General features: G+C 35.9%; 8 protein-coding genes and 2 pseudogenes across 11 annotated transcripts; 9 read left to right on the top strand and 1 right to left on the bottom strand.

Annotated features, from left to right (window-relative positions):
* Positions 1-675: 675 nt before the first annotated feature.
* On the top strand, positions 676-2,225 carry AT1G60310 (annotated as a pseudogene; the record flags this gene model as incomplete). The annotated part of the gene is made up of 1 exon: positions 676-2,225.
* A 439-nt stretch (positions 2,226-2,664) lies between these two features.
* On the top strand, positions 2,665-3,633 carry AT1G60300 (NAC (No Apical Meristem) domain transcriptional regulator superfamily protein; the record flags this gene model as incomplete). The annotated part of the gene is made up of 1 exon (NM_104719.1): positions 2,665-3,633. The coding sequence occupies one exon, from the start codon at positions 2,665-2,667 to the stop codon at positions 3,631-3,633; it is 969 nt and encodes a 322-aa protein (NP_176235.1).
* Positions 3,634-4,435: 802 nt separating this feature from the next.
* AT1G60290 lies at positions 4,436-4,713 on the top strand (annotated as a pseudogene). The gene has a single exon.
* Positions 4,714-5,484: 771 nt separating this feature from the next.
* On the top strand, positions 5,485-6,528 carry NAC023 (NAC domain containing protein 23; the record flags this gene model as incomplete). Its single annotated transcript, NM_104718.1, has 1 exon — positions 5,485-6,528. One exon carries the CDS (start codon positions 5,485-5,487, stop codon positions 6,526-6,528), a length of 1,044 nt encoding a protein of 347 aa, NP_176234.1.
* A 2,526-nt stretch (positions 6,529-9,054) lies between these two features.
* On the top strand, positions 9,055-11,838 carry BGLU6 (beta glucosidase 6). 2 transcript variants are annotated; one of them, NM_104717.3, is made up of 13 exons: positions 9,096-9,284; positions 9,352-9,415; positions 9,486-9,538; positions 9,622-9,697; positions 9,775-9,846; positions 9,930-10,017; positions 10,121-10,373; positions 10,464-10,579; positions 10,658-10,881; positions 10,995-11,020; positions 11,109-11,196; positions 11,277-11,373; positions 11,453-11,838. In NM_104717.3, exons 1-11 carry the CDS (start codon positions 9,156-9,158, stop codon positions 11,145-11,147), a joined length of 1,140 nt encoding a protein of 379 aa, NP_176233.2. In that variant the 5' UTR covers positions 9,096-9,155; the 3' UTR covers positions 11,148-11,196; positions 11,277-11,373; positions 11,453-11,838. The 2 variants fall into 2 exon arrangements, with proteins under 2 accessions (NP_001322949.1, NP_176233.2); NM_001333891.1 differs by having other exon boundaries at positions 9,055-9,415; positions 11,453-11,736.
* Positions 11,839-11,979: 141 nt separating this feature from the next.
* On the top strand, positions 11,980-14,626 carry BGLU5 (beta glucosidase 5). Its single transcript, NM_001333890.1, is given in 12 exon segments — positions 11,980-12,147; positions 12,216-12,279; positions 12,410-12,459; positions 12,552-12,627; positions 12,706-12,865; positions 12,962-13,214; positions 13,282-13,397; positions 13,497-13,720; positions 13,820-13,845; positions 13,972-14,059; positions 14,138-14,219; positions 14,300-14,626. Coding segments are annotated over 12 exon segments (1,503 nt in total). The 5' UTR covers positions 11,980-12,018; the 3' UTR covers positions 14,535-14,626.
* A 954-nt stretch (positions 14,627-15,580) lies between these two features.
* On the top strand, positions 15,581-16,336 carry BBX26 (B-box zinc finger family protein; the record flags this gene model as incomplete). Its single annotated transcript, NM_104715.1, has 1 exon — positions 15,581-16,336. One exon carries the CDS (start codon positions 15,581-15,583, stop codon positions 16,334-16,336), a length of 756 nt encoding a protein of 251 aa, NP_176231.1.
* Positions 16,337-17,083: 747 nt separating this feature from the next.
* AT1G60240 (NAC (No Apical Meristem) domain transcriptional regulator superfamily protein) lies at positions 17,084-18,245 on the top strand. The gene has a single exon (NM_104714.4). It carries the CDS (start codon positions 17,467-17,469, stop codon positions 17,992-17,994), a length of 528 nt encoding a protein of 175 aa, NP_176230.2. The 5' UTR covers positions 17,084-17,466; the 3' UTR covers positions 17,995-18,245.
* Positions 18,246-18,981: 736 nt separating this feature from the next.
* On the top strand, positions 18,982-21,329 carry AT1G60230 (Radical SAM superfamily protein). Its single transcript, NM_104713.4, has 9 exons — positions 18,982-19,319; positions 19,405-19,469; positions 19,554-19,656; positions 19,742-19,839; positions 19,965-20,095; positions 20,172-20,280; positions 20,385-20,576; positions 20,646-20,782; positions 20,902-21,329. The coding sequence occupies exons 1-9, from the start codon at positions 19,067-19,069 to the stop codon at positions 21,188-21,190; spliced, it is 1,377 nt and encodes a 458-aa protein (NP_564755.1). The 5' UTR covers positions 18,982-19,066; the 3' UTR covers positions 21,191-21,329.
* On the bottom strand, positions 21,242-25,324 carry ULP1D (UB-like protease 1D). Its single transcript, NM_104712.5, has 14 exons — positions 24,740-25,324; positions 24,434-24,476; positions 24,166-24,311; positions 23,733-24,046; positions 23,530-23,578; positions 23,112-23,197; positions 23,002-23,031; positions 22,826-22,921; positions 22,621-22,723; positions 22,404-22,501; positions 22,198-22,320; positions 21,937-22,051; positions 21,691-21,798; positions 21,242-21,604 (listed from the first exon to the last, which is right to left on the bottom strand). The coding sequence occupies exons 1-14, from the start codon at positions 25,079-25,081 to the stop codon at positions 21,503-21,505; spliced, it is 1,755 nt and encodes a 584-aa protein (NP_176228.3). The 5' UTR covers positions 25,082-25,324; the 3' UTR covers positions 21,242-21,502.
* Between the last annotated feature and the right edge of the window lie 71 nt (positions 25,325-25,395).

Here is a 25,395-nt window from a genome sequence, read left to right as displayed (position 1 = left end):
TCTAATAACTTGGAAAATCTTTGACAGAAATTAACTTTAAGTGCGGAGAATCTGTGATGTTGCGTTCTTCATTAATTGGTTTTGGACTTTTTAATTACATTATTGAGGTGTTTGATTCAGTAGGAGAAAAGTAAATTGAGAAGAGTGAAACAGGTCATAATTAACATCAACGTTTCAACCTCAAATCTAAGAAGCACGAACACTTGCAATGCAAATTTGGGCTTATATATATAGAGGGTTGTTTTGATGGGTCAGACACGTTCAATCATGTATGTTATGTTGAGTCAATCCGTGATTTTTTAACTTGACTTTAAGATTTAGATCCGTGGCTCACCCGAAATATGTAAATGATACCAATTTCAGGTGAACGTAAACTAGTGAGTTGTAGTAAATTAGTACCATATATATATATATATTCATATTGATCAGCTGTTAAGAAACAGTGAGTTGGCTAATCATGCATTTCATTAGTAATTCTAAATATTGCCAATAATTTAGAATTTCGCCTACTATTACAGTCATGTACTTGTATTATTTTATTATGTGTTTTTAATTTTATTAGTTAAGGATACAAATATCTGTATAACAGCTATAAAGTGTGTTAAACATGAACAAGAAAATAAAGGTGCTTTCATAATTAAGAAAATTTTATTTTACTGCCTCTATTGACCTAAGTTTGCAAAAATATAGGTCTCACTCACCTAAGTTTTGCAGATGACATCATGGTTCTCTCTGATGGTAAAATTCGGTCAATTGATGGAGTGGTCCGAGTTTTCAATGACTTTGCTCTGTGGTCAGGACTCAGAATAAGTATGGAGAAGTCGACTCTGTTTTTAGCGGGCACGTCTGCAACAGCTCACCAAACGATCACCTCTACATACCCGTTTTCAGTGGGAACATTACCTGTAAGGTATCTTGGACTTCCCCTTGTTAATAAACGTCTATCTGCAGCTGATTACCTTCCTCTCCTTGAAAAGATAAGACAACGAATTGGCTCTTGGACAGCAAGATTTCTCTCTTTTGCTGGTAGATTGAATCTAATAAGTTCAGTACTCTGGAGTATTTGTAACTTTTGGATGGCAGCGTTTAGACTTCCTCGCGGTTGTATTCGTGAAGTGGATAAAATTTGTTCTGCATTTCTTTGGTCTGGGCAGGAAATGAAAACAACGAAAGCAAAGGTGTCATGGCAAGAGATTTGTAAGCCTAAGCATGAAGGTGGTTTGGGTCTAAGATCCTTAAAGGAGGCTAACGATGTCTGTTGTTTGAAGCTAATATGGAGAATAGTGTCTCATGGAAACTCTCTTTGGGTGAAGTGGATAGAAGAAAATCTTCTCAAACAGAAGTCCTTCTGGTCTGTCAAACACACATAGGCTCTTGGATGTGGAAGAAACTCCTCAAATATCGGGCAGTTGCAAGTCCTTTATGTCGAGCGGAAGTCAAGAATGGGCAAACCACATCATTTTGGTATGATAACTGGTCTGATTTGGGTCGTTTATCTGATCTTGTGGGTGAGCGAGGTGCTATTGATTTGGGAATAGATTGGCAAAAATCTGTGGCGGATGCGTGGACAATGCGTCGTCGTCGAAGGCATAGAGACGGATTACTCATGCAAATAGAAGAGGCTTTAAATAAAAAAATGCAGAATCGTAAAGATGAAGCAGATCATATTCTTTGGCGTGGTATAAATGACACTTATCGGCCACGTTTCTCTACCAAGGATACATGGCATCATCTAAGAACTATCTCTCCCACGATCACTTGGCACAAAGGAGTATGGTTTACTCACGCGACGCCTAGGCAATCCTTTTGTGTGTGGCTAGCGGTTCTAAATCGTCTCTCCACCGGGGACCGTATGAGGATGTGGAATGTCGGAGCAACAGACACGTGTTTTCTCTGTCACACCGAGGTAGAAACTAGGGAGCACCTCTTCTAAGAACATTTTTCAAACTAGCTACTCAACAGATTGGCACACGAACCTAATGCGCGTCTCTTGCCACCAAAACCAGCGGGTAGAAGGATTTTTACAAAGGTATGTGTTTCAGACTGTAATCTATGCATTATGGAGAGAGAGGAATGGAAGAATGCATGGGGATGATCCTAACCCACCAGCTCGGTTAGTCGGATGGCTAGACAAGCAGATTCGAAATCGATTATCAGCAATTAGGCTCATGGGCGATGGGCGTTATGCGAGTGGTCTCCAAAAGTGGTTTGCGTCAAAGCACTAAGTTCTCAACTCATCAAAGTTTAATCTTTTCTCTGCTATTGTAATCTAAATTAAAGCTGCACTTGTTGTAAAAACGTTTTCTTTTGAATCTAATTTAACATGAAATTCAAAAAAAAGAAATAAGATTATTACTTATACATATGTCAACGAAACAAAACTATCGTATAACTGACAGTAATTTATTTTAACAAAAGCACCAGAAGAAAAGAAGAAAAAAAGTTTACAAAAAAATTATCCGCGGAGGAAAGGGTAGTTCATAATTGCGAAATAAAGAGATATCATCAGGGGTAAATTGGTCAACACAAAAATTATATATAACGGTCGCCACTAACTTATTAACACGAGTCTCTCTTCCTCTTCCCTTCATCTCCAAGAAACAAACACTCATTCTTGCGATTGATCTTTCTCTAGATAATTTTTTTGATCGATTTAGTTTCATTATGGAGGACGACGACGCAGCTTATGATCTAATCAAACACGAACTGTTATACTCAGAAGACGAAGTAATAATCTCACGTTATCTGAAGGGTATGGTCGTTAACGGAGATTCTTGGCCAGATCACTTCATCGAAGACGCAAACGTGTTCACCAAGAATCCAGATAAGGTGTTCAATTCTGAGAGACCTAGATTCGTGATCGTTAAACCACGAACAGAGGCTTGTGGTAAAACCGATGGATGTGATTCGGGTTGCTGGAGGATCATTGGTCGTGATAAACTGATAAAGTCGGAGGAGACTGGGAAGATTCTAGGGTTCAAGAAGATACTCAAGTTTTGCCTAAAGAGGAAACCTATAGACTACAAGAGAAGTTGGGTAATGGAAGAGTATAGGCTTACCAATAACTTGAACTGGAAGCAAGATCATGTGATTTGCAAAATTCGGTTTATGTTTGAAGCTGAAATTAGTTTCTTGCTAAGCAAGCATTTCTACACTACATCAGAATCGGTTCTTGAAAATGAGCTGTTGCCATCTTATGGATATTATTTATCCAATACACAAGAGGAGGATGAATTTTATCTGGACGCGATAATGACTTCGGAAGGAAACGAGTGGCCTAGCTACGTTACCAACAACGTGTACTGTCTGCATCCATTGGAGCTTGTGGATCTTCAAGATCGGATGTTTAATGATTACGGAACCTGCATCTTCGCTAACAAGACTTGTGGTGAAACTGATAAATGCGATGGTGGTTACTGGAAGATCCTGCACGGTGATAAGCTGATCAAGTCAAATTTCGGAAAGGTCATTGGTTTCAAGAAGGTATTTGAGTTCTATGAAACGGTGAGACAAATATATCTTTGTGATGGAGAAGAAGTGACGGTAACTTGGACTATACAAGAGTATAGGCTTAGCAAAAACGTGAAGCAGAATAAAGTGTTGTGCGTTATCAAGTTGACTTATGATAGATAGGATACTTTACTTTGGTTTTTGTGATCATCTTAGTATCTTACGAATATTCTAGATACACACATCTATAGATTCATGAGTCTTTGTGTTTCTTATTTCTCTGTTCAATATGGTTTAAAGACTAGTATGCTTATTTCTTGTGGTTTGTGGTAGTGAGAGGAGAGACTTTTTTTGTCGTCGCTGCAATTTGCTAATCGCATGTAAACAACCATATTAGCAGCAATCAAAAACATCAGAGACAAGTTGAGCCTAAACGTATAGAATTGATATGATCTGAAACCAACTACATGTTTCTGAATCAGCAACCCTAATAATCTATAAATGAAGATCAATGGGCAGAAAAATTGACATTTGTTTTTATCTGATTAGCAGAGATCATCGTTGTTGTGTTGTTTTGCGATTTCGTGTGTGTGCTCGTGTGTATATCGTTGTTTACATATAGCCGTCATATAGCCGTCATATATTTTTCCAGGAAGAAACAGAGAATTAAGAGATAGGTTAGGTCATCAACTTTGCCAAGGCTTGTTGTTGCCACACCGTCGTCGCCATGTATAAACCAAGAGTTGCGGTGTCGTCTTGAACCGTGAAGGAGAAGAGGAGTTGGGTAGAGCCACTGGAAAAGATTGTCGCTGCACCTTAGACACCAAACCAGGATACCAAGGAGAAAGTGAGCATAATGAGCATAAACGCTTTTATATAAACGCTTTCAAATTTCAAAAAAAAAACTTGAAATTGGCTTTTAAAACAATGTCATAAAAGTGTGCATAGCTACACGTTCTCACTACTATATGTTTGTTGTGAATTAAAATGTTTTGCAGATTGCGTTTTCTAAAGACGATATCATTCCTACAACTGGACAAGCTATGGTCGAGAATAAGCTGTTGGCAGTTCTTTAATCAATCATTGGAAGTAATGGGGTGTCTCCTGCGACTAGGCTAAATCTTGCAGAGAGATTGGCCCAGTTGATGAATAAGAACAAAGTCGAAGAAGAAGCAAAAGAGAACAAATGAATATGAGACATTTTTCTTGTAGGTCTTTATGTTTCAATATTCAATAATAAGACTTTTTAGCTCCCTTCAAATGTTTTCCTCTGTTTTTAAGGATATTCAAAGAATGTCATGGACTAGGATCAAAAATGCCCAACAGATAAAAATTATATTATCAATAGTTGGTCTTGATTCTCCACATTACGCCAAACGAAACCAGTGATCAGTAAATTATGGGGCAAAGATTTGGAACTATTGGTCAAAGAAAAAAAAAATCTGAATCTTATCAATTAGACATTAGACAATCAAAGTAAATAACCTAAATCCGTGTTTTACCACACGTCCACACTACTAATTTCACATGTGGAGTATTGTACTGTGTGGTACTCACGTGGAAAGTGAAGGACATGTGGATCGGAGTATCTATTTCTGTATATTCTTATGCTATTCTAACTTGATATGATGAAGATGCGCCGACCGTTTTATGAATAAGGACAAACATTATCAAAGGTTGGTGCTTGACTTGAGACAATTATATGGTCTAAATAACTTGGAAACTCTGGTTGACAACTATGTAGACTTTTTGGTTACATTATTGAGGTGTTTCCCTTCTTTTTTTTAATCCATTCACAAATTTTGGATAAACAGTGAAAAAATATCCGTGGAAGAAGGGTAGTTGAGAAATAAAAAGAGATCAACAAGGGTAAATTAATCAATACGAAACTTAGATATAACGGTTGCCATTAACTTAAAAGCACATTTATGAACATGAGTCTTCTTCGCTTCATCTCCAAGAAACAACACTCATTTTTGCGTTTAATCTTTCTCTCTCTCTTGATCGATTTAGTTTCTTTATGAGGACGAACCAATGAAAGTTGAAGACGAAGCAACTTATGAGCTTATCAAAGACGAACTGATGAAAGCAGAAGACGAAGCAACTTATTGGCTAATCAAAGAAGAACTGATCAAAGCAGAAGACGATGTAATCATCTCACGTTATCTGAAGCGTATGATCGTTAACGGGGATTCGTGGCCTGATCACTTCATCGAAGATGTAGACGTGTTCAACAAGAATCCAAATGAGGAGTTTCATTCTCAGAGCCCTAGATTCGTGATCGTTAAACCACGAACAGAGAATTGTGGTAGAACCGATGGATGTCAATCTGGTTGCTGGAGGATCATTGGTCGTGATAAACTGATAAAATCGAAGGAGACTGGGAAGATTCTAGGGTTCAAGAAGATTCTCAAGTTCTGCCTAAAGAAGAAACCTAGAGAATACAAGAGAAGTTGGGTAATGGAAGAGTACAGGCTTAACAATAACTTGAACTGCAAGCAAGATCATGTGATTTGCAAGATTCGGTTTATGTTCGATGCTGAAATCAGTTTCTTGCTAGCCAAGCATTTCTCGTGTCTCTCCACTAGATCACCGCTTCCTGCAAATCAATTGTTGCCAGCTTATGGAGTCTGTTTCTTCGATTCAGAAGCGGAGGGTGCATTTTATCTGGAGACGATAATCGGTTATGATGGAAACACTTGGCCTAGCTACGTTACCAACGATGTGTACCGTTTGCATCCGTTGACGCTTGTGGATCCTCAAGATGACAAGTTTAAAGAGTTCGGAACCTGTATCTTTGCTAACAGGACAAAGACTTGTGGTAAAACCGATGAATGTGATGGTGGTGGTTGCTGGAGGATCGTAGAAGGTCATAGAGTTATCAAGTCAAAAGGTAAGGTTCTTGGTTACAGGAGGATTTTTCAATTTTCGGAAAATGAGGAACCAAGAAATGTTTGTGAAGGAGAAGATCCGAAGAAAACTGCTTGGTTCATAGAAGAGTATAGGCCTGACGAAAATAATAAGAAGGATAAAGTGTTATGCGTTATCAAGTTCTTAATCCCACTCAACCAAAGGTAACAAGGAGATTTTACTCTGGAAGTCATACTCCGTAGCACTTCGATGTGTTCTTACTGAGACTGGTCACATTAGCTGATAGGGTATATCAAAAAAAAAAAAAAATTACTCTTTGTCTTTATTTTTTTTTTTTGTTTCTAGTATTTCAACAATATAGTTTTCTTATTCTCTCTATTAATTGCTTTAGAGACTAGTTAATATTCTTATTTTCCATGGTTTGTGGTTGTGAGATGAGAGGTTTGTGATTAAACACAAAATAACGCTAATCGAATATAAACAATGATATTACCAGTAATGACAAACATCACACAAAAATTAAACCCCGCACGTAATCAATTTCTTTTTTACCAAAAAAAAAAGTCTATCTTTCTCGATTCGAGAGAGAAGCTAAGGCGAACTACTGATGGAGAGATAAGATTTAATAGCATTTTTATTGGAAGATCTTTCACAACTAAAATAATTAAAAAAAATAGAAATGAAAAAAAAAGAGAAAATTTCTCACTTTGCCCATAGACTCTGAATTAATCTAACAAACTCATTTTGCCAGATATATTAATTCTATTGGTGTGATTTAATTTAGTTATTTCAAATTTTATTTGAATAATAAAATTGTAACAAAAACAATACATTTTATTCATCAAAGACCATTTTTGTAGATCTTACCGATGAGGATTGTCTAAGTGGTTAAATCTATCAATAACTAGACTTTCTATCTTTTAAAATGAGTTTAGTTAATAACTAGACTCTTTTTTTTTTTTTAGAACAAAATATCTTCAACTATACATTTCAATTTTCAGAGTCTTTAATCAATGAATAACAATGAGGAAAAACAATGAATAAGTTTTAAGCTAAAAAAGAAGAAGAAAAAAAAAAAGAAAAAAGAAAAGAAAAAATAACGAATACATTTAATTTTCCAAAACAAATCTAAATATTCAAAATGTAAGTTAAACTGATACTTCACCATCTACTTATCAATCAAAATTTCCAGTTTATTTAGCTTCCAAATCCGGTACCATGACACTCTAAATCTGGACCCGCAGCTGGTATGTTTATATCGATCGACAAAGCCTTAATTTAGAAAATTTTAGAATTTATAACTCGTGGAGCCGACCAATTTTTAATGAATTTGCCATAATAAAAAGATTAGTTTTCGAATAAACCAAATGAAGAAAGATGTGGTTACCTGTTGAACAAGTGTTCCAATTTTCCTACATGAATGCATTGGACCATCCTTTTGTCACACACAGCTTGGACCAATCTTTATTTATTCATTTCACCAACATTCCACCGACATATCTCTCTCGCGGGAAAGGGCATTTTAAAAACATTTAGCAATTTAGGAGCGATGCTCAATATTTATTTATTTTTTTTTTATTTTTTTTGGATGTAAATTCAAATATAACACAATAACGGTACTATCATAAATTACTAGCTTACCTATCTGAATTTTCATTTTGTTATTTATAAATATAATGGTATTTCATTATATGATATCAAACTTAAAATATCTAAATAAATATGATTTCTCATAATTTATTTAATCTAAAAATGCGTATGGAAATAACACAAAATTTGTTTGGATAAGATATCATCTTTTTGTCAACAAATTATATTAGTTCTAGTAAAAATATATATAATACTAACTCTAAACGATTCAAAAAATTCAAACCAAAATAGTAGAACCTGAAAAAATAATATCATGGTGCTAATTTATCCATTTTAAAGTATGGAAAATACGTGAAAAGTGAGGAAACAAGAAACTCCTAAATATTTTCGAAATCATCCAAGATTCCAAGTGTGTTGAGAAAGCAAGTAGCTAGTTCACAGCCTGAGAGCCAATCCAAATTTTTTTTTTTTTTTTTTGAACAACATAGCCAATCCAAATTCAAGTTCAATTTATAACTTATATATGGAGCTGACCAATTTGAGTCTTGGATTAATCCAAAGGTTCCAAATTTTTTTTCTTTTTTACAAATCTATATATATGGTCTTCATTACAAATTTACATTACGTATTCCAATTTCTGCGGATAGATTTTTTCTTACTTCATACAGAACTAAATCTAAGACCATCTCCATTGGTAGTCTCTCAAGAGAGTTTCTCACTACTAAAATAATAAAAATAATAAAAAGAGAAGAGAGAGAGTATAGAAAGTTTCTCAAGTGAGAAACTATGAGATATTCTCTACAAGCCATCATTACATTTCTCTCCTCTCAATTGGTTCAATTTTTTCATTAAAATAAAAATTTAATCATATAATAAAAATTTAGTAAAATACTAATTTGTTTGTTTGAAAAACTTTTTGGGTTTCTCCTTGATGGAGATGCCCAAAGATATTTTTTACACTTCATATAGTACTAATTACTAAATCTAGGATAATATATTTTTCAAACCCCAAAACAAAAATGGATAGTAGTACACTACTATGCATATTTGATATTTCTATTTGTGGGAAGCGTAATATTCATTTCAACACGTGGTAATTCAAAAGTGGACCATCTTTCTTTTTCATCCTCACAGAAATAACACTGGAGGGGCAGGTGGTACAGTGAGCGAGAGACTCGTAATTTATTAATTCTAAGTTCTGACAAGCCAATAATGGAACGAAAAGAGAGAAAAAGTGTGAAAAAATGGAAAAGACTTTTGCTCTGATTACCATTTTTCTTGCTTTTGCTTTCTCCGGGAAATGCAGCGACGTTTTCAGCAGATGTGATTTTCCTGAGGGATTCGTCTTTGGATCTTCCACTTCTGCTTATCAGGTTTGGAATCAATTTATTATCTTGAATCTTCGAACAGAACTGAAACAAAGGTTTTAATATCTGAAAGTGGGAAGGAGCTGTTGCGGAAGACGGAAGGAAACCTAGTGTCTGGGACAGATTTTGTCACTCACGTAAGAGCTTTCGTTTTTCAACATTTAATTATTGTTAGTGTTTGAACAAATATTAATATTAACATTGCAGATAATAACCAAGGTAACGGAGATATAACATGTGATGGGTATCACAAATACAAGGTTCTTTCTCTTCTCTGCTAATTTACTCTTGCTACATTATGAGTTTTTTGTTCATCAAGCCTGAGTTTATTGTGACTATTCAGGAAGATGTGAAGTTGATGGTGGACACTAACTTAGATGCTTTCAGATTCTCCATCTCTTGGTCTAGGCTAATACCTAGTAAGTCTTCATTAATCTTCAGTTTTACTCATTAATCTTAGATCAAGTTTATGATCAGTTCTTAATTATCTCATTAGATAGAAGAGGCCCTGTTAACCAAAAGGGTCTTCAGTTCTACAAGAATCTTATCCAAGAATTAGTAAACCATGGTAAGACCTCTCGTCATATCCACTCGATATTCTGCGCGGTGTTATTATTATTAACTTGACTTTAAGTAAACTAATTACTATAGGAATTGAACCATATGTTACACTGCACCACTTTGATCATCCTCAATATCTTGAGGACGAATATGAAGGATGGCTCAACCACATGATCGTGTAGGTTAACAAAAAGCGGCATTGTACTTTCTTTTTACAGATTATGTAGAAAAAGATGATGTGAAATAGTAAACAAAACTTGTTGTTGTTTTTACCATTGCAGCGAAGACTTTACTGCTTATGCAGATGTTTGCTTCAGAGAGTTTGGAAACCATGTCAAATTCTGGACCACGATCAACGAGGGCAATATATTCTCTATTGGAGGTTACAACGATGGGGATTCACCGCCTGGTCGTTGTTCCATACCAGGCCAAAACTGCTTATTAGGGAACTCTTCCACTGAACCATATATTGTAGGCCATAATTTGTTGCTTGCGCACGCCTCTGTTTCAAGACTATATAAGCAAAATTACAAGGTACATATAGTTTTGCATAACACTATTCTTGAATGTGTGAGTTGATGACAAGAGAACAATAACATACTAAATAGTACATACAATGTGCAGGATAAGCAGGGAGGTTCCATAGGCTTTAGCATATTGACGATAGGGTTTAGTCCTTCCACAAGCTCCAAAGATGATGCCATTGCAACTCAAAGAGCCAACGATTTCTTCAACGGCTGGTGAGTCAAGCACAAACTGTTCCAAAAGATATCCTCATAAAATGAGAAGAAATACCAAATACACTCTTTCAAACTCAGGATGCTTGGGCCTCTTATATATGGAGACTATCCGGATACAATGAAAAGAATCGTCGGATCAAGAATGCCCGTTTTCTCGGAGGAAGAATCAGAACAAGTGAAAGGCTCATCTGACTATATAGGAATCAATCACTATCTTGCAGCTTCTATCACAAACAGCAAACTGAAACCTTCTATTTCAGGAAACCCTGATTTCTACTCAGACATGAACGTAATTTTGAGTTGTAGGAATCAAACTCAATCTTTTTGACTAACAAAAATTAGCTCTTTACTATTTATCTCGATATTTTTTCTTCGCTAACCATCTCGTCTTCGCTTTACTGCTTGGGAGGGACAGTCTTTGCGAATTTTTCATCTTCTGAGGTAAGAGTTTCTACGGCTACCAAATTCTTATACAAAGTTTTAAACCAAATGAGTGTTCTTAGTTATTTTTTGTTTTGTTTTGGATAAGTATGATGTTGCTCCATGGGCTATAGAAGCTGTCTTGTAGTATGTAAAGCAGAGCTATGGCAATCCTCCTGTCTACGTTCTTGAGAATGGTCTCTCTCTCTCTCTCATTCTCTCTCTATCTCTCTCTCGTTTTAGTCAGCTAAATTCTCTTGTTAATGTCAACGAATAGGTCGACCGATAAATCGAGATTCGCAGTTGAAAGAAAAGGACACACCAAGGATTGAGTTCTTACAAGCTTACATTGGTGGTGTGCTGAAATCCATTAGGTGAGTAAAGTTTCTTATTGCATATTTTCGTCACTTCTCTTGTCAGTGTAATAAAGAAAAAAAACATTACTACATGTAGGAATGGATCAGATACGAGAGGCTACTTTGTATGGTCACTTATGGATTTATACGAGATTAAGGGGGGATACGATGTTGGTTATGGATTGTACTCTGTCAATTTCAGTGATCCTCATCGCAAAAGATCTCCCAAACTCTCTGCTCATTGGTATTCTGATTTTCTCAAGGGCAAAACCGCTTTTCTTGGTTCTCAAGGCATCACGGAATTGCAGAGCAACCTCTCTCCTTACTCCTAGTAATGAATTGCAATAATATATTCTGATGAATCCGTTGTCATAATGAGAAGCGTAATAAATTCATTCGAATATTATTTGTTTTCATTTATTTTACAATCAAATATTGATAACCGAATTGCTTCTTATTTCAAAATGGACTGAAAACAGTGCAAAAAAATCCCAATAATGTATGAAAAACTCAAAACTAAAGGCTTTTTTTTTGTAAAAACGCTAGAGTTATTTATTTCAACACGTGTTACACACTTTAAATAAATACAGTGGACCATATACTTTGTTTCTTCGTCACACAAATATTATCTCTAGTAGCAGTACAAGAGAAAGAGCATTAGAAATGGAACAGTTTTTTGCTCTGTTTACCATTTTTCTATCTTTTGCTTTCCCCGGGAGATGCAGCGACGTTTTCAGCAGATCTGATTTCCCCGAGGGATTCCTCTTCGGAGCTGGCACTTCTGCTTATCAGGTTTGGAATCAATTCCTAAGCTTTTTTTTTTTTTGGAATTTTTGAACCAAATGTTTGATCTCTGCAAGTGGGAAGGAGCTGCTGCGGAAGATGGAAGGAAACCTAGCGTGTGGGACACTCTTTGTTACTCTCGTAAGCTTTCATTTTAACATAAACTGTTATTAGCATCAGTATTTGAACAGATATATTTAGAAACAGAGATTAGTTGTTGCCTTTGAATTATTTATGCTTCTGATCAATTTTTTCGTTTCTAACTTTTCAGGTAACATTGGTAACGGAGATGTAACATGTGATGGGTATCACAAGTATAAGGTTCTTTCTCTTTTCTGCTTTACTCTCTCCTTGTGACTACTACTACATTATATAGTTTATTCATCAAGCCTGACTTCATTGTGACTTTGTAGGAAGATGTGAAGCTGATGGTAGACACTAACTTAGATGCCTTCAGATTCTCTATATCTTGGTCTAGGCTAATACCTAGTAAGCCTTCTTAAACATTTATGCCGGTTTTGTTTCACTTGAAGGGATCAACTTTATAATTAGCTCTTATCTCATTAGATGGAAGAGGCTCTGTTAACCAAAAGGGTCTACAGTTCTACAAGAACCTCATCAGCGAATTAATAACCCATGGGATTGAACCACATGTTACACTGTATCACTACGATCATCCTCAGTATCTTGAGGATGAATATGGAGGATGGGTCAACAATATGATGATGTAGGCTAAGAAAAAACAACATTAATTAAATCTCTTTTACAGATTTTCTAGGACAGTATTATGTGAAACTAAATTTGGTGTTATTTGGCATTGTAGCAAAGACTTCACTGCTTATGTAGATGTTTGTTTCAGAGAGTTTGGGAACTATGTCAAATTCTGGACCACTATCAATGAGGCTAATGTATTTACTATTGGAGGTTACAACGATGGGGATACACCGCCTGGTCGTTGTTCTTTACCGGGCAAAAACTGCTTGTTAGGGAACTCTTCTACTGAAACATATATTGTAGGCCATAACTTACTTCTTGCGCACGCCTCTGCTTCAAGACTATATAAGCAAAAGTACAAGGTATACTTGCTTATACATAACCCTCTTTTGAATGTATAAGAAGCAACATACTATATACAATGTGCAGGATAAGCAGGGTGGTTCCATAGGCTTTGGCTTATATTTAATGGGGTTGACTCCTTCTACAAGCTCCAAGGATGATGCCATTGCAACTCAAAGAGCCAAAGATTTCTATTTCGGTTGGTGAGTCAGGCACAAACAGTTCTAAAAGGTTTTTCAAATTGGGCAACATGTGCAAGATCTTAAGCTGAAAAGAAAGAAAATCTGCTCTTTAAAACTCAGGTTCCTTGGACCTCTTATATTTGGAGACTATCCAGATACAATGAAAAGAACCATTGGATCAAGACTGCCAGTTTTCTCAGAGGAAGAATCAGAACAAGTTAAAGGCTCATCTGACTTCATAGGAATCAATCATTAGTTTGCGGCTTCTGTCACAAACATCAAATTCAAACCTTCTATTTCTGGAAACCCGGACTTCTACTCAGACATGGGCGCATATGTGACTTGTATGAATCAGACTCATTCTTTTGTATAACAAAAAAAAAACCTCTTTTATCTTTATAATTTGTTACTACTCATTTTTTCTTCGTTTTACTGGTTAGAAGACCTTGGGAATTTTTCAGTTATAGAGGTAAGAGTTTTAAGGCTACCAAATTCAGATACAAAACACCTTATATTCCTTGACATTATAAGTCTTTAAACAAATAAGTGCTACTAATCTATCTTTCATTGTTTGTTTTGTTTTTGTTTGGACAAGTATCCTGTTGCTCCGTGGACTATGGAAGCTGTCCTAGAGTATATAAAGCAGAGCTATGACAATCCTCCTGTCTACATTCTTGAGAATGGTCAATCTCTTCTATGATTAATTTATTCGTCTCTCCCTCATGTTTTTGATTTGGACTTAAAATGTCATATACAAACAGGTACACCGATGACGCAACACAAGGATACACATAGGGTGGAATACATGAATGCTTACATTGGTGGTGTGCTCAAATCCATAAGGTAAGTAAAGTTTTTTTATTGCATCTTTTCTTCTCTTATCTTGTTCGTGTAATTAAGGAAAAGGACATTGCTACGTGTAGGAATGGATCAGACACTAGAGGCTATTTTGTATGGTCATTTATGGATTTATTCGAGCTTATAGGGCGGTACGATTATGGTTATGGATTGTACTCTGTAAATTTCAGTGATCCACATCGCAAGAGATCTCCTAGACTCTCTGCTCATTGGTACTCTGATTTTCTCAAGGGCAAAACTTCTTTTCTTGATTCCAAAGGCATCAAGGAATTGCAGAGCAACTTCTCTTCTTCCTCTTAGTACTGTGATGAAATAACTCTTATGTTCTACTGAATTTAGACTACTTGTCATGAGAGCCACTTCTTTTTTTCTATAAATTCTAAATTAAACTAGTTTAGTAACTTTACACGACAAAATAATGAGAAATCACAGATGCTGAATACAAGAATTGCCCGTTTTTAAATGCTAAAAAGAAATTCGTACCCAGGCCTAAGCATGACATCAAGTTCAAGCTAGCATTGTATCAAAAAACCATATTACAGAACCATACAAACACTTGAATAGTTAGTAACTCTTAGCAAAGTTGTTTTTTACACAAAAGCATGCTAATCCGCATCAAAAAAGAGACACAAAAGAGCAGCTTCAAATTCATATACCATCCATTGTTAAGGCTGCATTTCCACATTAAAAAGAACAAAAGCGCAGCTTCCTACCTACATGTGAAAATCATAACAAAGACTGATCAGAAACTTAAGTATGTAAGTACTAAGCTAACAATCTAAACTCTAAAGCAAAATAGTTATACAAAAAAAAAAAACTCATTAATTTACCTGTTTGTCCCCCGTTTGGTTATGTTGATAAAGTTGGGATATTTTTTTCTTCAAAAAAAAAAGATTTCTACATCAAAATTTAAGAAACGACATTATTCTTACTGATCTTTAAGATCCGATAAAAGGAAAAAAAAAAACTTTATTCTTAACAAAAAAATGAGAAACAAGGATCAATTTTTCAAATATCATATAATTATCTTTTTTCTTTCTTATTCTCAATTAATAAATGTAATGTTGAATTTTGAGAATAATTTATAGTTAAAGATAAGTATATAACTTAGTAAAATATATCCTTCTACATAATCAGTTTGTTAAAAAAAAATCTACAAATTAGAAACTCCATCTAAATACGAGCTTCACAGATTGTTTCACAGAGAAAACAAAACTTTGGCTTCCTTCTCTCCTTGGTTCGTGTAAGTTGAATGTTTTTTTTTATTTTAAATTCGTGTTTCTTCTCTTCCGTTTTGCGAAGTTGATAATTTTGTTATAATCTTATATGAATATTTTTCAGGAAACATGGCTCAAGTTTGTCACACATGTAGACATGTAACAGCCGTGATCCATTGTGTTACAGAAGCTCTTAACTTCTGCCTTACATGTGACAACCTTCGCCATCATAATAACATACATGCAGAACACGTACGTTACCAACTTTGCGATAACTGCTCGATGTATCCGTCTATACTTTTCTGTTATGAGGACGGGATGGTTCTTTGTCAATCATGTTATTCGCACCATTACAATTGTGCCACTAATGGCCATCAAACTCAAGTCGTCTTCGCTAACATGAATAATCAACACCATGATCATGCACATATGCCTCATGTGGTTCACCATAACAATAACAATAATCATCAGCAGCAGCATGTGGGTGGTCACCAAAGAAGAGCAGAGATGTTTGAGAGGAGCTGCCACGGGGATAACAATTGCGAGAGATGGATGTTTGCAATGAGATGTGAGTTATGCGTAGCTTCGAATTCAAATGCTGTTGTTTATTGTCCTACACACAACCAGATTCTATGCGATAGTTGCGACCGGATGATTCACAGTCACGAGGACGCGGTGCCGCCGCATTCGAGGTGTAAGCTTTGCGTAATCTGCAAGAGACCTTCTCGCCGTTTTCTCATTGGCGGCTATCAGTTTAATTTCCCACCGGTTCATCCTCCTGCGGCAGAGGGGATTCCAGTTACGCCCCCAACAGAACTACCTCAACAAGATATTAATTATGATTATCTAGATGATGTTGATGATTTTTCTTGGTTTGGTAGGTGAATAGAAAATCGTCTTCTTTAGCTTTTTATTTATGTGTGTTTCTTAGAGTTTTCGTTAGGGGTTTAATTCTTGGTGTTATAATTGCTTCTGGATTTGAAAAAGAAAAGAAGAAGAAAAAAAAAACAATCAGTTGGATTTAATATGTTAGAAGAAAATAAAATGTCAAAACTAACTCCAATTTGTTCGAGGATGGAAGATATCATATCTTGATGTATGTATATCTCATCATTTAACTAGAAACTATCTAGAAACCACAATTACCGAAAAAACATAAAACAATTTTGCTAAAATGTTAAGAACACAAATTAATTTGATTAACAATCGATGCTTAAGGGGTTTATAGGAATTAAATAATATTTTTTTTTCAACAATAAAATTAAATTTCACTTTGCGATTTTAATTTTATTTAAGAAAGTCAAGAACCAACTCCAATATTTCCGGGGATGTGATTTTCTCAATAAAATCGTCTAATTATCTTGATTTTTGATGTTGTTGTTGTACTTTACGTGAATATCTCACAATTAGTAAGCAGAGTAGAAGATTTTGATTAGTATGACGACAAAAAATAGTACAAATAAAATTTACATGACCTTTTTTGTGTTAAAAAAAGTTACATGATGTTCTGCAAGAAAATATGCTTGTATAATAAATAATTTTTATTAATATTTTATTTCTGACTATTTTCTTCAATAAGAGAAAACATAGTCATTTTGTAAAAGGAAAGAACGAAATAAAAATGCAAATTCTTCACGTTTTGTTAAATAGATCTAATTTAGTTCTTATTTAAGAACTTAATATTACATCTTTAAACCAAAGTAAAATATACAAATATTGACAACTATCGGTCTAATTATTTCAATAAGCAAAGATTATAGAATAATTTCGTTAAGTGTATATATCGAAGAGAAAAAAACAAAGGACAAATCGGTCAATTCACTAATTTGATATAAACGGTACCAACAGATGACGAAGCGCCTCTCTATATATAGAGTACCTTCTTTCCCAAGAAACACTATCATCTTCATATTTTACATCTTCCGTTTCTTGTTTCTCTCCCTTCATCAATCATCATCAGCATTTTCCTTAAATCTTCTTCTTCTAAGAGATCTTAGTTTCACTGAAGAACGAAGATGATGAAGTCAAGACGTGAACAATCAATCGAAGAAGCAATCGTCGCAAATTATTTGAAGATGATGATCGATAACGTAAACGTTTGGCCTCGCCACTTCCTCCGAAGCGAAGACGTGTACTGCAAGAATCCGTGGACGCTTTTCGTTACTAGAGATCCTATAATCCTACACTTCGGACGATACTTCTTCGTTAATCGGAGTGTGAATTCAGGTTTAACCGATGGATGTGAATACGGTTGTTGGAGAATCATCGGTCGTGATAGAGTGATCAAGTCGGTGACGACCGGGAAGATTCTAGGGTTAAAGAAGGTTTATAAGTTCTGTGAAACTGATCGGAAACCGAAATCGGTTTTTAAGTTCTTGGAAAAGGAGAAGAGAAGAGTAAGAGATAGACGAATCTGGGCGATGGAAGAGTATAGGTTTGCAAGTACGTGGAAACAAGATTACGTGATCTGCAAGATTCGACGTCTGTATCCACAACCATTTGACTACATGTTGGCCCAGCACATTCGAGGTTACTATAAATGAATCACTGATATTCTGATCCTGGATTTGAACACTCGATTACTGTTTTTGGTGTCACGTTATTGAACCCGTTGTTTGGGAATTTTCATGTATTCTCATTATCCAGTTTCTTGATTTCTCTCATTCATCTTTGTTCAATCTTTTTGTTTGTTTGGGGCAAATCGTCTCTGTACAATCTTTATGTTACTAGAATTGAAAAGAAAGATTGGTGGAATCGTTTTAAAACTGTGGCATCTTTAAGTGTTATTTTTGGTTATGCAATTGCGTTGATTTTGTAAAGAAATATTTAGATGTAGGGTGATTGGTCGGTGGATTTGTTATCGAGTTCCAAATTTGGAATTCTTCTAAGATTAGATTTCTCTATCCAAAGGCATAATTTTCTTTTATACATTGATACTATTGCTAATTTGCTCTCAAACATGATTCTCAATTGACCTAACAAAAAATATATATACAGTACTAAATGTAGACATTACCTACGATTAAATAATTTTATTGTTGCGTTTACACAAAAAAAAAATTGTTGTTGCTATCTTAAATATACTGCAATATTCCAAATTTAGTTTGCGAAAAAAGGAGATATCACAAAATGATAAATAAATCAAAGTGTAATCAAAGACTTCAAAAATAGATTTCATTGTACATTTGAAACATAAGCAAAAAATACATTTTCTTGATATACTCAACTAAAATTCTACAATGTCTTAACTCTCAATAACTGTTTATAATCTTAAGTTAAATGCTTCTATTTACAAAACGAAAACGATAAGTAGAAAATTCCATCAAATAATGAATCTTCAAAAAAAATATACACCATGAAAAAGTAAAGAAAGATTCACAAATAAAAAATGGTTTCTGATAAGTCTACAAAAGTAGCTTTAATATCACCCATATCGAAGTTAAATTTCTATTACGTACGAAATGCAATGTGTATATTTTGAGTATATACAAAAATGGTTCATGTACTTTTATGAAAATTGAAAACTAGCTGGGTGTTATACAAAAAAAAAAAAAAGAGCAATTTTGTGTCTAAATATTAAAGGGATAATAAAAATTCAATTTTGTGATTGGTCGTATGTCGACGACAATGAGGCGTCTTGGAATCATCACTCTCACCAATTCCGCCGCCGTCGTCACTCCGTCGCTACTCTCTTCAACGGCAGCTTTCCCCGGAACCCTAACTTTACCCTCTCCCCTCCTCAGCGACCGTCTTACCAATTCAATTCTCTTTCACGAATCCAGAAGCCTCTCCTTCTCTTGCTTCTCTTCTTCTTCTTCTTCTTCAGCAGCTTATCTTCCTTCACTAGAAGAGTACCCATCAGCTAAAGGTGACTACTTTTGTTTAACCACTGTTTCAACTTCGGATTTTGAGTTAAAGTTTGCTGAGGAATGTAGTAATTATCTATCTTTAAGGTTCTGTGAAGAGAGATGATAACCAGAAGGTGGTCTTGAAGGGTATGACTTATGCTTCGCTCCAAGTACGTCCCTTTTGCAATTCTCAATCTTTTCTTCATTTGGTTTATGATCTTTGAGGTGGAATTGGGGATATTTTCAACTTGTAGGAATGGGTTCAATCTCATGGGTTTAGACCAGGACAGGCTTTAATGTTGTGGAAGAGATTGTACAAGGACAATATATGGGCAAATAATGTTGATGAACTTGAAGGTTTGTCTTCTGATATGTCTTTGCTCAGAAGTTTTTGTGATTTAGCAATGAGGATTGGTTTTCATTTATGTGTTCATTCTTTTAGGTTTGAACAAAGATCTCAAGAGAATGATTAGTGAACATGCTGAGTTTGGGGCATTATCTTTTAAGGATATTCGTTCGGCTTCAGATGGAACTAGGAAGGTGAATAGATCGTTTTATTTTTTCGTCTAATGATGTGGATGAGTCAATGACTGGGAAGTGGTTATTTCTCTTTATGAGTTTTTGGGGAATCTTCTCATTGATTCATAACTCGCAGGATGTTGCAGATTCTGTTCACGTTGGATGATGGACTTGTGATTGAGACTGTTGTTATACCTTGTGATCGAGGCAGGACAACAGTTTGTGTTTCGAGCCAAGTTGGTTGTGCCATGAATTGTCAGTTCTGCTACACTGGCAGGTAAGCATATATTATCTTGAGCCACTTTTTTCAGGTCTTGATTTGTGTTTAATGTATGTTTGTACTGATTTCACAGGATGGGCTTGAAGAGAAATCTCACTACTGCTGAGATAGTTGAGCAGGCTGTTTATGCCAGGCGATTGCTTTCCCATGAAGTTGGGTCAATTACAAATGTCGTCTTTATGGTATGCATGTTCGTTAGACAAACAAAAAACTCAACATAGATCACATTTAAGGTCTGTTTATACTGGTGTCTCCAGTTTCTCATGGAGCTGGATGTGTTTTGTAGGGAATGGGAGAGCCATTTCACAACATTGACAATGTCATCAAAGCTGCAAACATAATGGTAGACGAGAATGGACTTCACTTCAGTCCCCGCAAGGTCACAGTCTCGACTAGTGGCCTTGTTCCTCAGCTGAAGCGTTTTCTCCGTGAGTCAAATTGCGCTTTGGCAGTCAGTCTGAATGCAACAACTGATGAGGTTTTTTCATGCTCTCTTTAAGCCAGTCATCATTCATGAGGTATGATCTGACCTCATTGAACCGTGCAGGTCAGAAACTGGATTATGCCTATAAACAGGAAATACAAGTTATCTTTGCTCCTTGAGACGCTCAGAGAAGGACTCAGTTCAAGGCATAAGTACAAAGTGTTGTTTGAATATGTAATGCTCGCAGGAGTCAATGACAGGTAAGTGATAATTCAGTAGAGACCGCTATTAAGCTCTCTGTTTCTCAATTTAAGTCTCCTCTGTTAAAAATGGTTCAATTCTGAAACCATCATGAACTAGAAACTCTTTAATTGTGCAGCATGGATGATGCAAGGAGGCTAGTGGAGCTTGTGCAGGGGATTCCATGCAAGATCAACCTTATTCAATTCAACCCACACAGTGGTTCTCAGTTCATACAGACCGAGGAAGACAAGATGATCAAGTTTCGTAACGTTTTGGCTGAAGGAGGCTGCACTGTTCTCATGCGGTTTAGCCGAGGCAATGATCAAATGGCAGCATGTGGGCAGCTTGGTATGATTGGGGCGGTTCAGGCACCAGTGATGCGGGTGCCCGAGCAGTTCCGCACCGCTTTAAAAGCATCAGTTTGATCTGTCAAATGTTGGATTAGTGAAAAGAAAACAAAATCCCCACCTTGTTGTAACGTAACTCTTATTAGATGCCAATTTTTTATGCTTCTTCTGAGATTCTTTAACAATGAAATTTTGTGAAACTACAATTAAAAGTTCAAAGGTATTTTTTTTTTTTGGATTACAACATTAACCTATGGAGTCTGTAGCCATTTTTTAATTTAACTTTTGGCCCAAATAATACTTCTGCCAAGTCTATACAAGAACAAAAACTTGAACTCTGTTAGAGCGGTGAGAAATGTCTTGATTTGAAGCTGCATAATCTGTACTGGTTTACTCTGTCTGGTCACTGACACGGAATAGCTCGATGAGCGTGTTTCGGATTTTGATTCTCAGAGCAGAGGCTTCATCGGGTCTAAACCACTTCTTGTCGAACTGGATACATTGAGGACACAAGTTTAGACAAGAGTAAGAAGAAGATATGTGATTCGGTATCAGGAAAAGAGTTTGAGATTACTCACCATTCCCAGGTCTTTCCTTTTCAGCCTTTGAGGCGCCTCTTCAATGAACCGTTTAATGAAGAAGAGCACAAACGGACCACAATCAAAATCGTTTTTCTGCTGCGGAACCTGGTTGCACAAAGAGAATAATATCATAAGACGAATTGAACTTCCTGTGGTTCTAGTGTCTGAATATAATCATATTTCCGAAGAAACCGTATAAACAAAGTTCCTTGAATCATGGGATTAAGAAGGTAAAAGACTGACCTGAACAACAGCTTCGCTGATCCTACGAGGGAGGTTTTTCCATACTTTTTCTGAGATAGGCAGATCCAAGGAATAGTCATCTTGATTCAAATAATTCCATTCGTCTTTTAGAAACCTACAACAAATTGACATAGAAACTAGTAAATGTCGTACATTTTCAAGCCAGTGTAATAATTTTTCCTTTTATGAACTGAAACCATATGCATACAACGTCAAGCATGTGAGAACATAAAGTCACGGGTAAAGCCCCTAGCATCTCACCTTTTTACATTTTCAACAATTGATTTTCTCGAGTGAAGTCCTAGAGAATCAAGGTGAAGTATAGTCAACCCCGATTCATCTTTCTTATCAGGGATGCAAACTATCACAAGGCTCCAGTGGAGACTGAAACATGGTACAAGAATCTGAATTCTTGAGAACTCTTGCGAAAAAATCGAAAGTAGAGTGCTAAAAGGAAAGATACTTACTCTTCATGTATTGGTATGAAAATATAAGCCTTACGAAATAGATCAATACCCTTCCACCACCGCCTGAACCTCACAAAGAAGGCATCCTTGTCATTCCCCTATTTCATTGAAAGGACAAGATAAATAGACCAGTTAACATAAATAACAATGATAAAAATTTGAATCGCAAGAATGCCAACAGATAATTATTTTTAAAGGATCACATTTTTCTAATCACCTTGTACGTAACAGCGTCACTGAGCTTCTTGTAGAAATAGGTATTAAAGAAGTGACAATCAGCAGAGATTTGATTCGATGATGATATCTGCTGCTGCAAGAACCTACCAAAAGAAAACAGGACAATAGTTATATAAATAACATGCAAATAGCGCTAGCATAATATAAGATGACATATATGGCAAGTCTATCACTCCAAAAAATACCTCATGTAGAAATTCATAACCGGCGATGTCAGATATTCTCGAGGTGCAAGGCATTCAAGATCTTTAAGACAAACTTGAACAAAGTGAGGATCATCCCTGAATCACCAAGCATTAAATCTTTTGAGGGTTACAAATTTACAGGAAGTTAGCCTAGATCAGTCTTGAGATAGATTTACCTTGTTGGGTAGCATATATCTTCCTGTAAGCTGCATGTTTTATCAACTATTAGTTTATATATAGCCAGTTGTAACTTAATGAGGCTAAAGAGAAAATAGGTCACATTTACCCTTCAGGCAGTTCAGCCGCTTGCTCCGCCACTGTTGAAGGCTGAGCTTCTTCTTCATCCACATTTATCACTGTGTCCTCTGATTTCTATAGTTTTTTTAGGGAATATCATCAATAAGTAAGAAAAACAACATAACAAATGAGTTGGAGTAAAGACAATATTAAAGAAGCCAAATAAATGATATAGTCAAGTAGGAAGTTTTCCTGGCAAGTATAAATCCTGCAGTTCATCTAGAGAGGAATCAAACGTTCGAAAACTGAAGTCTTTTTAAGGAATTCATAAAATTTTCTGTTGGGAGATAACAAGAAGGTTTAGAAAATGAGTCATGCTTCTGCTGGTGTAAATTTCTTAAGGACTATAATGACTACGTAAAAACTGCAATTGCAAGATATACAGTAGCGGGAGTAAGCAAGAATACCTTACGGCGCCTTGAACTTTGTGATGGAGATTTTTCCCAAGACCACTCCCTATGAGAGAAAGAAGTTGAGCAATTACAATACATCTCATTCTATTATGTACCAGATTGTCATGTCACAACAAAATTGCAGTAACCAGCAGTGGTAAACTTGAGAACCCTTAGAGAAAACAACAAACTAGTAGCAGAAACAGTTGGAAACGAACCTAGGAGTTTCATGGCCACTGGTGTCGTTGTCATCATCATCATCATCATCATCATCATCATCAATCAGAGAATAAGTCGAAGATTCCATGGGCCTTTTCTTTCCATAAGGTTCCTTGGATTTCTTATTCCCTTTTGATTCTTTAAGTCCAGAATCAAACTGCTTTGCACTGTGCTCAGCTTTCCCTACATCTGGCAACAACCGCCACCCGTTGCTCAGCCTTGTTACAGGCTTTCTACCAGCCTTGTGTTTCCTCCTTTCACATCCCAGATCTTCTAGTTCTTTACCAAAGGCTTTCTTTGACTGAGAATCCGTCTGTTGAACACAGATTACAAAATCGTATCATGAAGAAGTACCCATCCAAAACAGTTTTAAAATTGCAAAATATAGAGGCTCCATACGTTGAACAAAAAAAAAAAAACGATGCTCCATACTTTTGGTTTACTGAAAACCGCAGAAAATGTTGACCGTGAGACTTCTTTTGAATCTGCATTCCCTTGTCTAGAGGTGTCTTTTGAGTCTGCATTCCCTCTAGAGGTATCTTTTGAAACTGCATTTCCTTGCGGTAAAACATCTGAACCTACATGAAACATGGCTCATCAAACTTAAGTCCAAAAAATGAAAGATAAATCGAAAAACCATACAGAAAAATGAACCACTATGTTAGAAGCAAACAACTTTAACATTATCCACCAAGAATACCTGAGCTAGTCGAAGACACGACCTTAGAACTTCTGTCCACCTCCTGCCAAAAAAGTCTTTTGTAGCATCATATTCATATTCAAACACATAAATGAGCTCGAACACATAGATGTTCTGTGACTATAGATCATACACATAAATGAGCTCGAATCTAGCTTGGACTATGAGGTAAGACCAGTAAAGATACACATAAATGTACTCAAAAAAAGCCAAACTTTAGCATAAACTTGAAAACCCCAACCTAAAACAGTAACATATCTAAGAAAATCAAACGAACTAAGCATGCAATTGAATCAGAATGCGAACCATTTTCGAGCCTTCTAAAACTCTACGCTGCTTCTCCTCTTCGAGATCAGCGATTTTGAGTCGAATTTTCTCACCCTTGTCGGGTAAGCCCGGACCTAATGTCAGGATCGCTTTTTTACGCTCTAGCTGCTCGTCGAGGTCACGATCGGTTAGGAGTTTCGGAGAATCGGTTTGATCGTCGGAGAAAAACGTTGGCGGTGGCGGAGGAGTAGGTTTGGTGGTATTAACAATCTCGAGCTCGGGAACTTCGTCTTCCTTATCCATAGCGGAAGACCAATCAATCACAAAATCTTTCTTCTCGGAGCAATCGACATCTATTACTTCCTTCTTCCTCTTCGTCATTTCCGAGAGAGAACGAAGGTTTCTTCTTCGCTCAATCGCCCATTTGTCGTCTTTGTTCTCACAATCTCTTCACTGTCAGCCCCTTTTTGAAGAGTCTCTTCCTCACAAACAAACAAACAAACAAAAGGATTTTTTTCTATTTTTTGTTTTCGTAAAGTTTGGTAATTTTGTAACTTGAGCAATTATTTGCTTGTGAAAATGTTTGACTCTTTTTCGCAATCCACAAAAGAAAGAGATTTTTTCCCTTTTTTTTGTTATTTCGTAAATGTTGGTAATTTTGCAATTTGAGTAACTTATTTACTTGTGTAAATGTA

The sequence above is a fragment of the Arabidopsis thaliana genome (genome assembly GCF_000001735.4).
Source record: "Arabidopsis thaliana chromosome 1 sequence".
NCBI classification, from domain to species: Eukaryota; Viridiplantae; Streptophyta; class Magnoliopsida; order Brassicales; family Brassicaceae; genus Arabidopsis; species Arabidopsis thaliana.
This window is presented reverse-complemented; position numbering and strand designations above follow the sequence as displayed.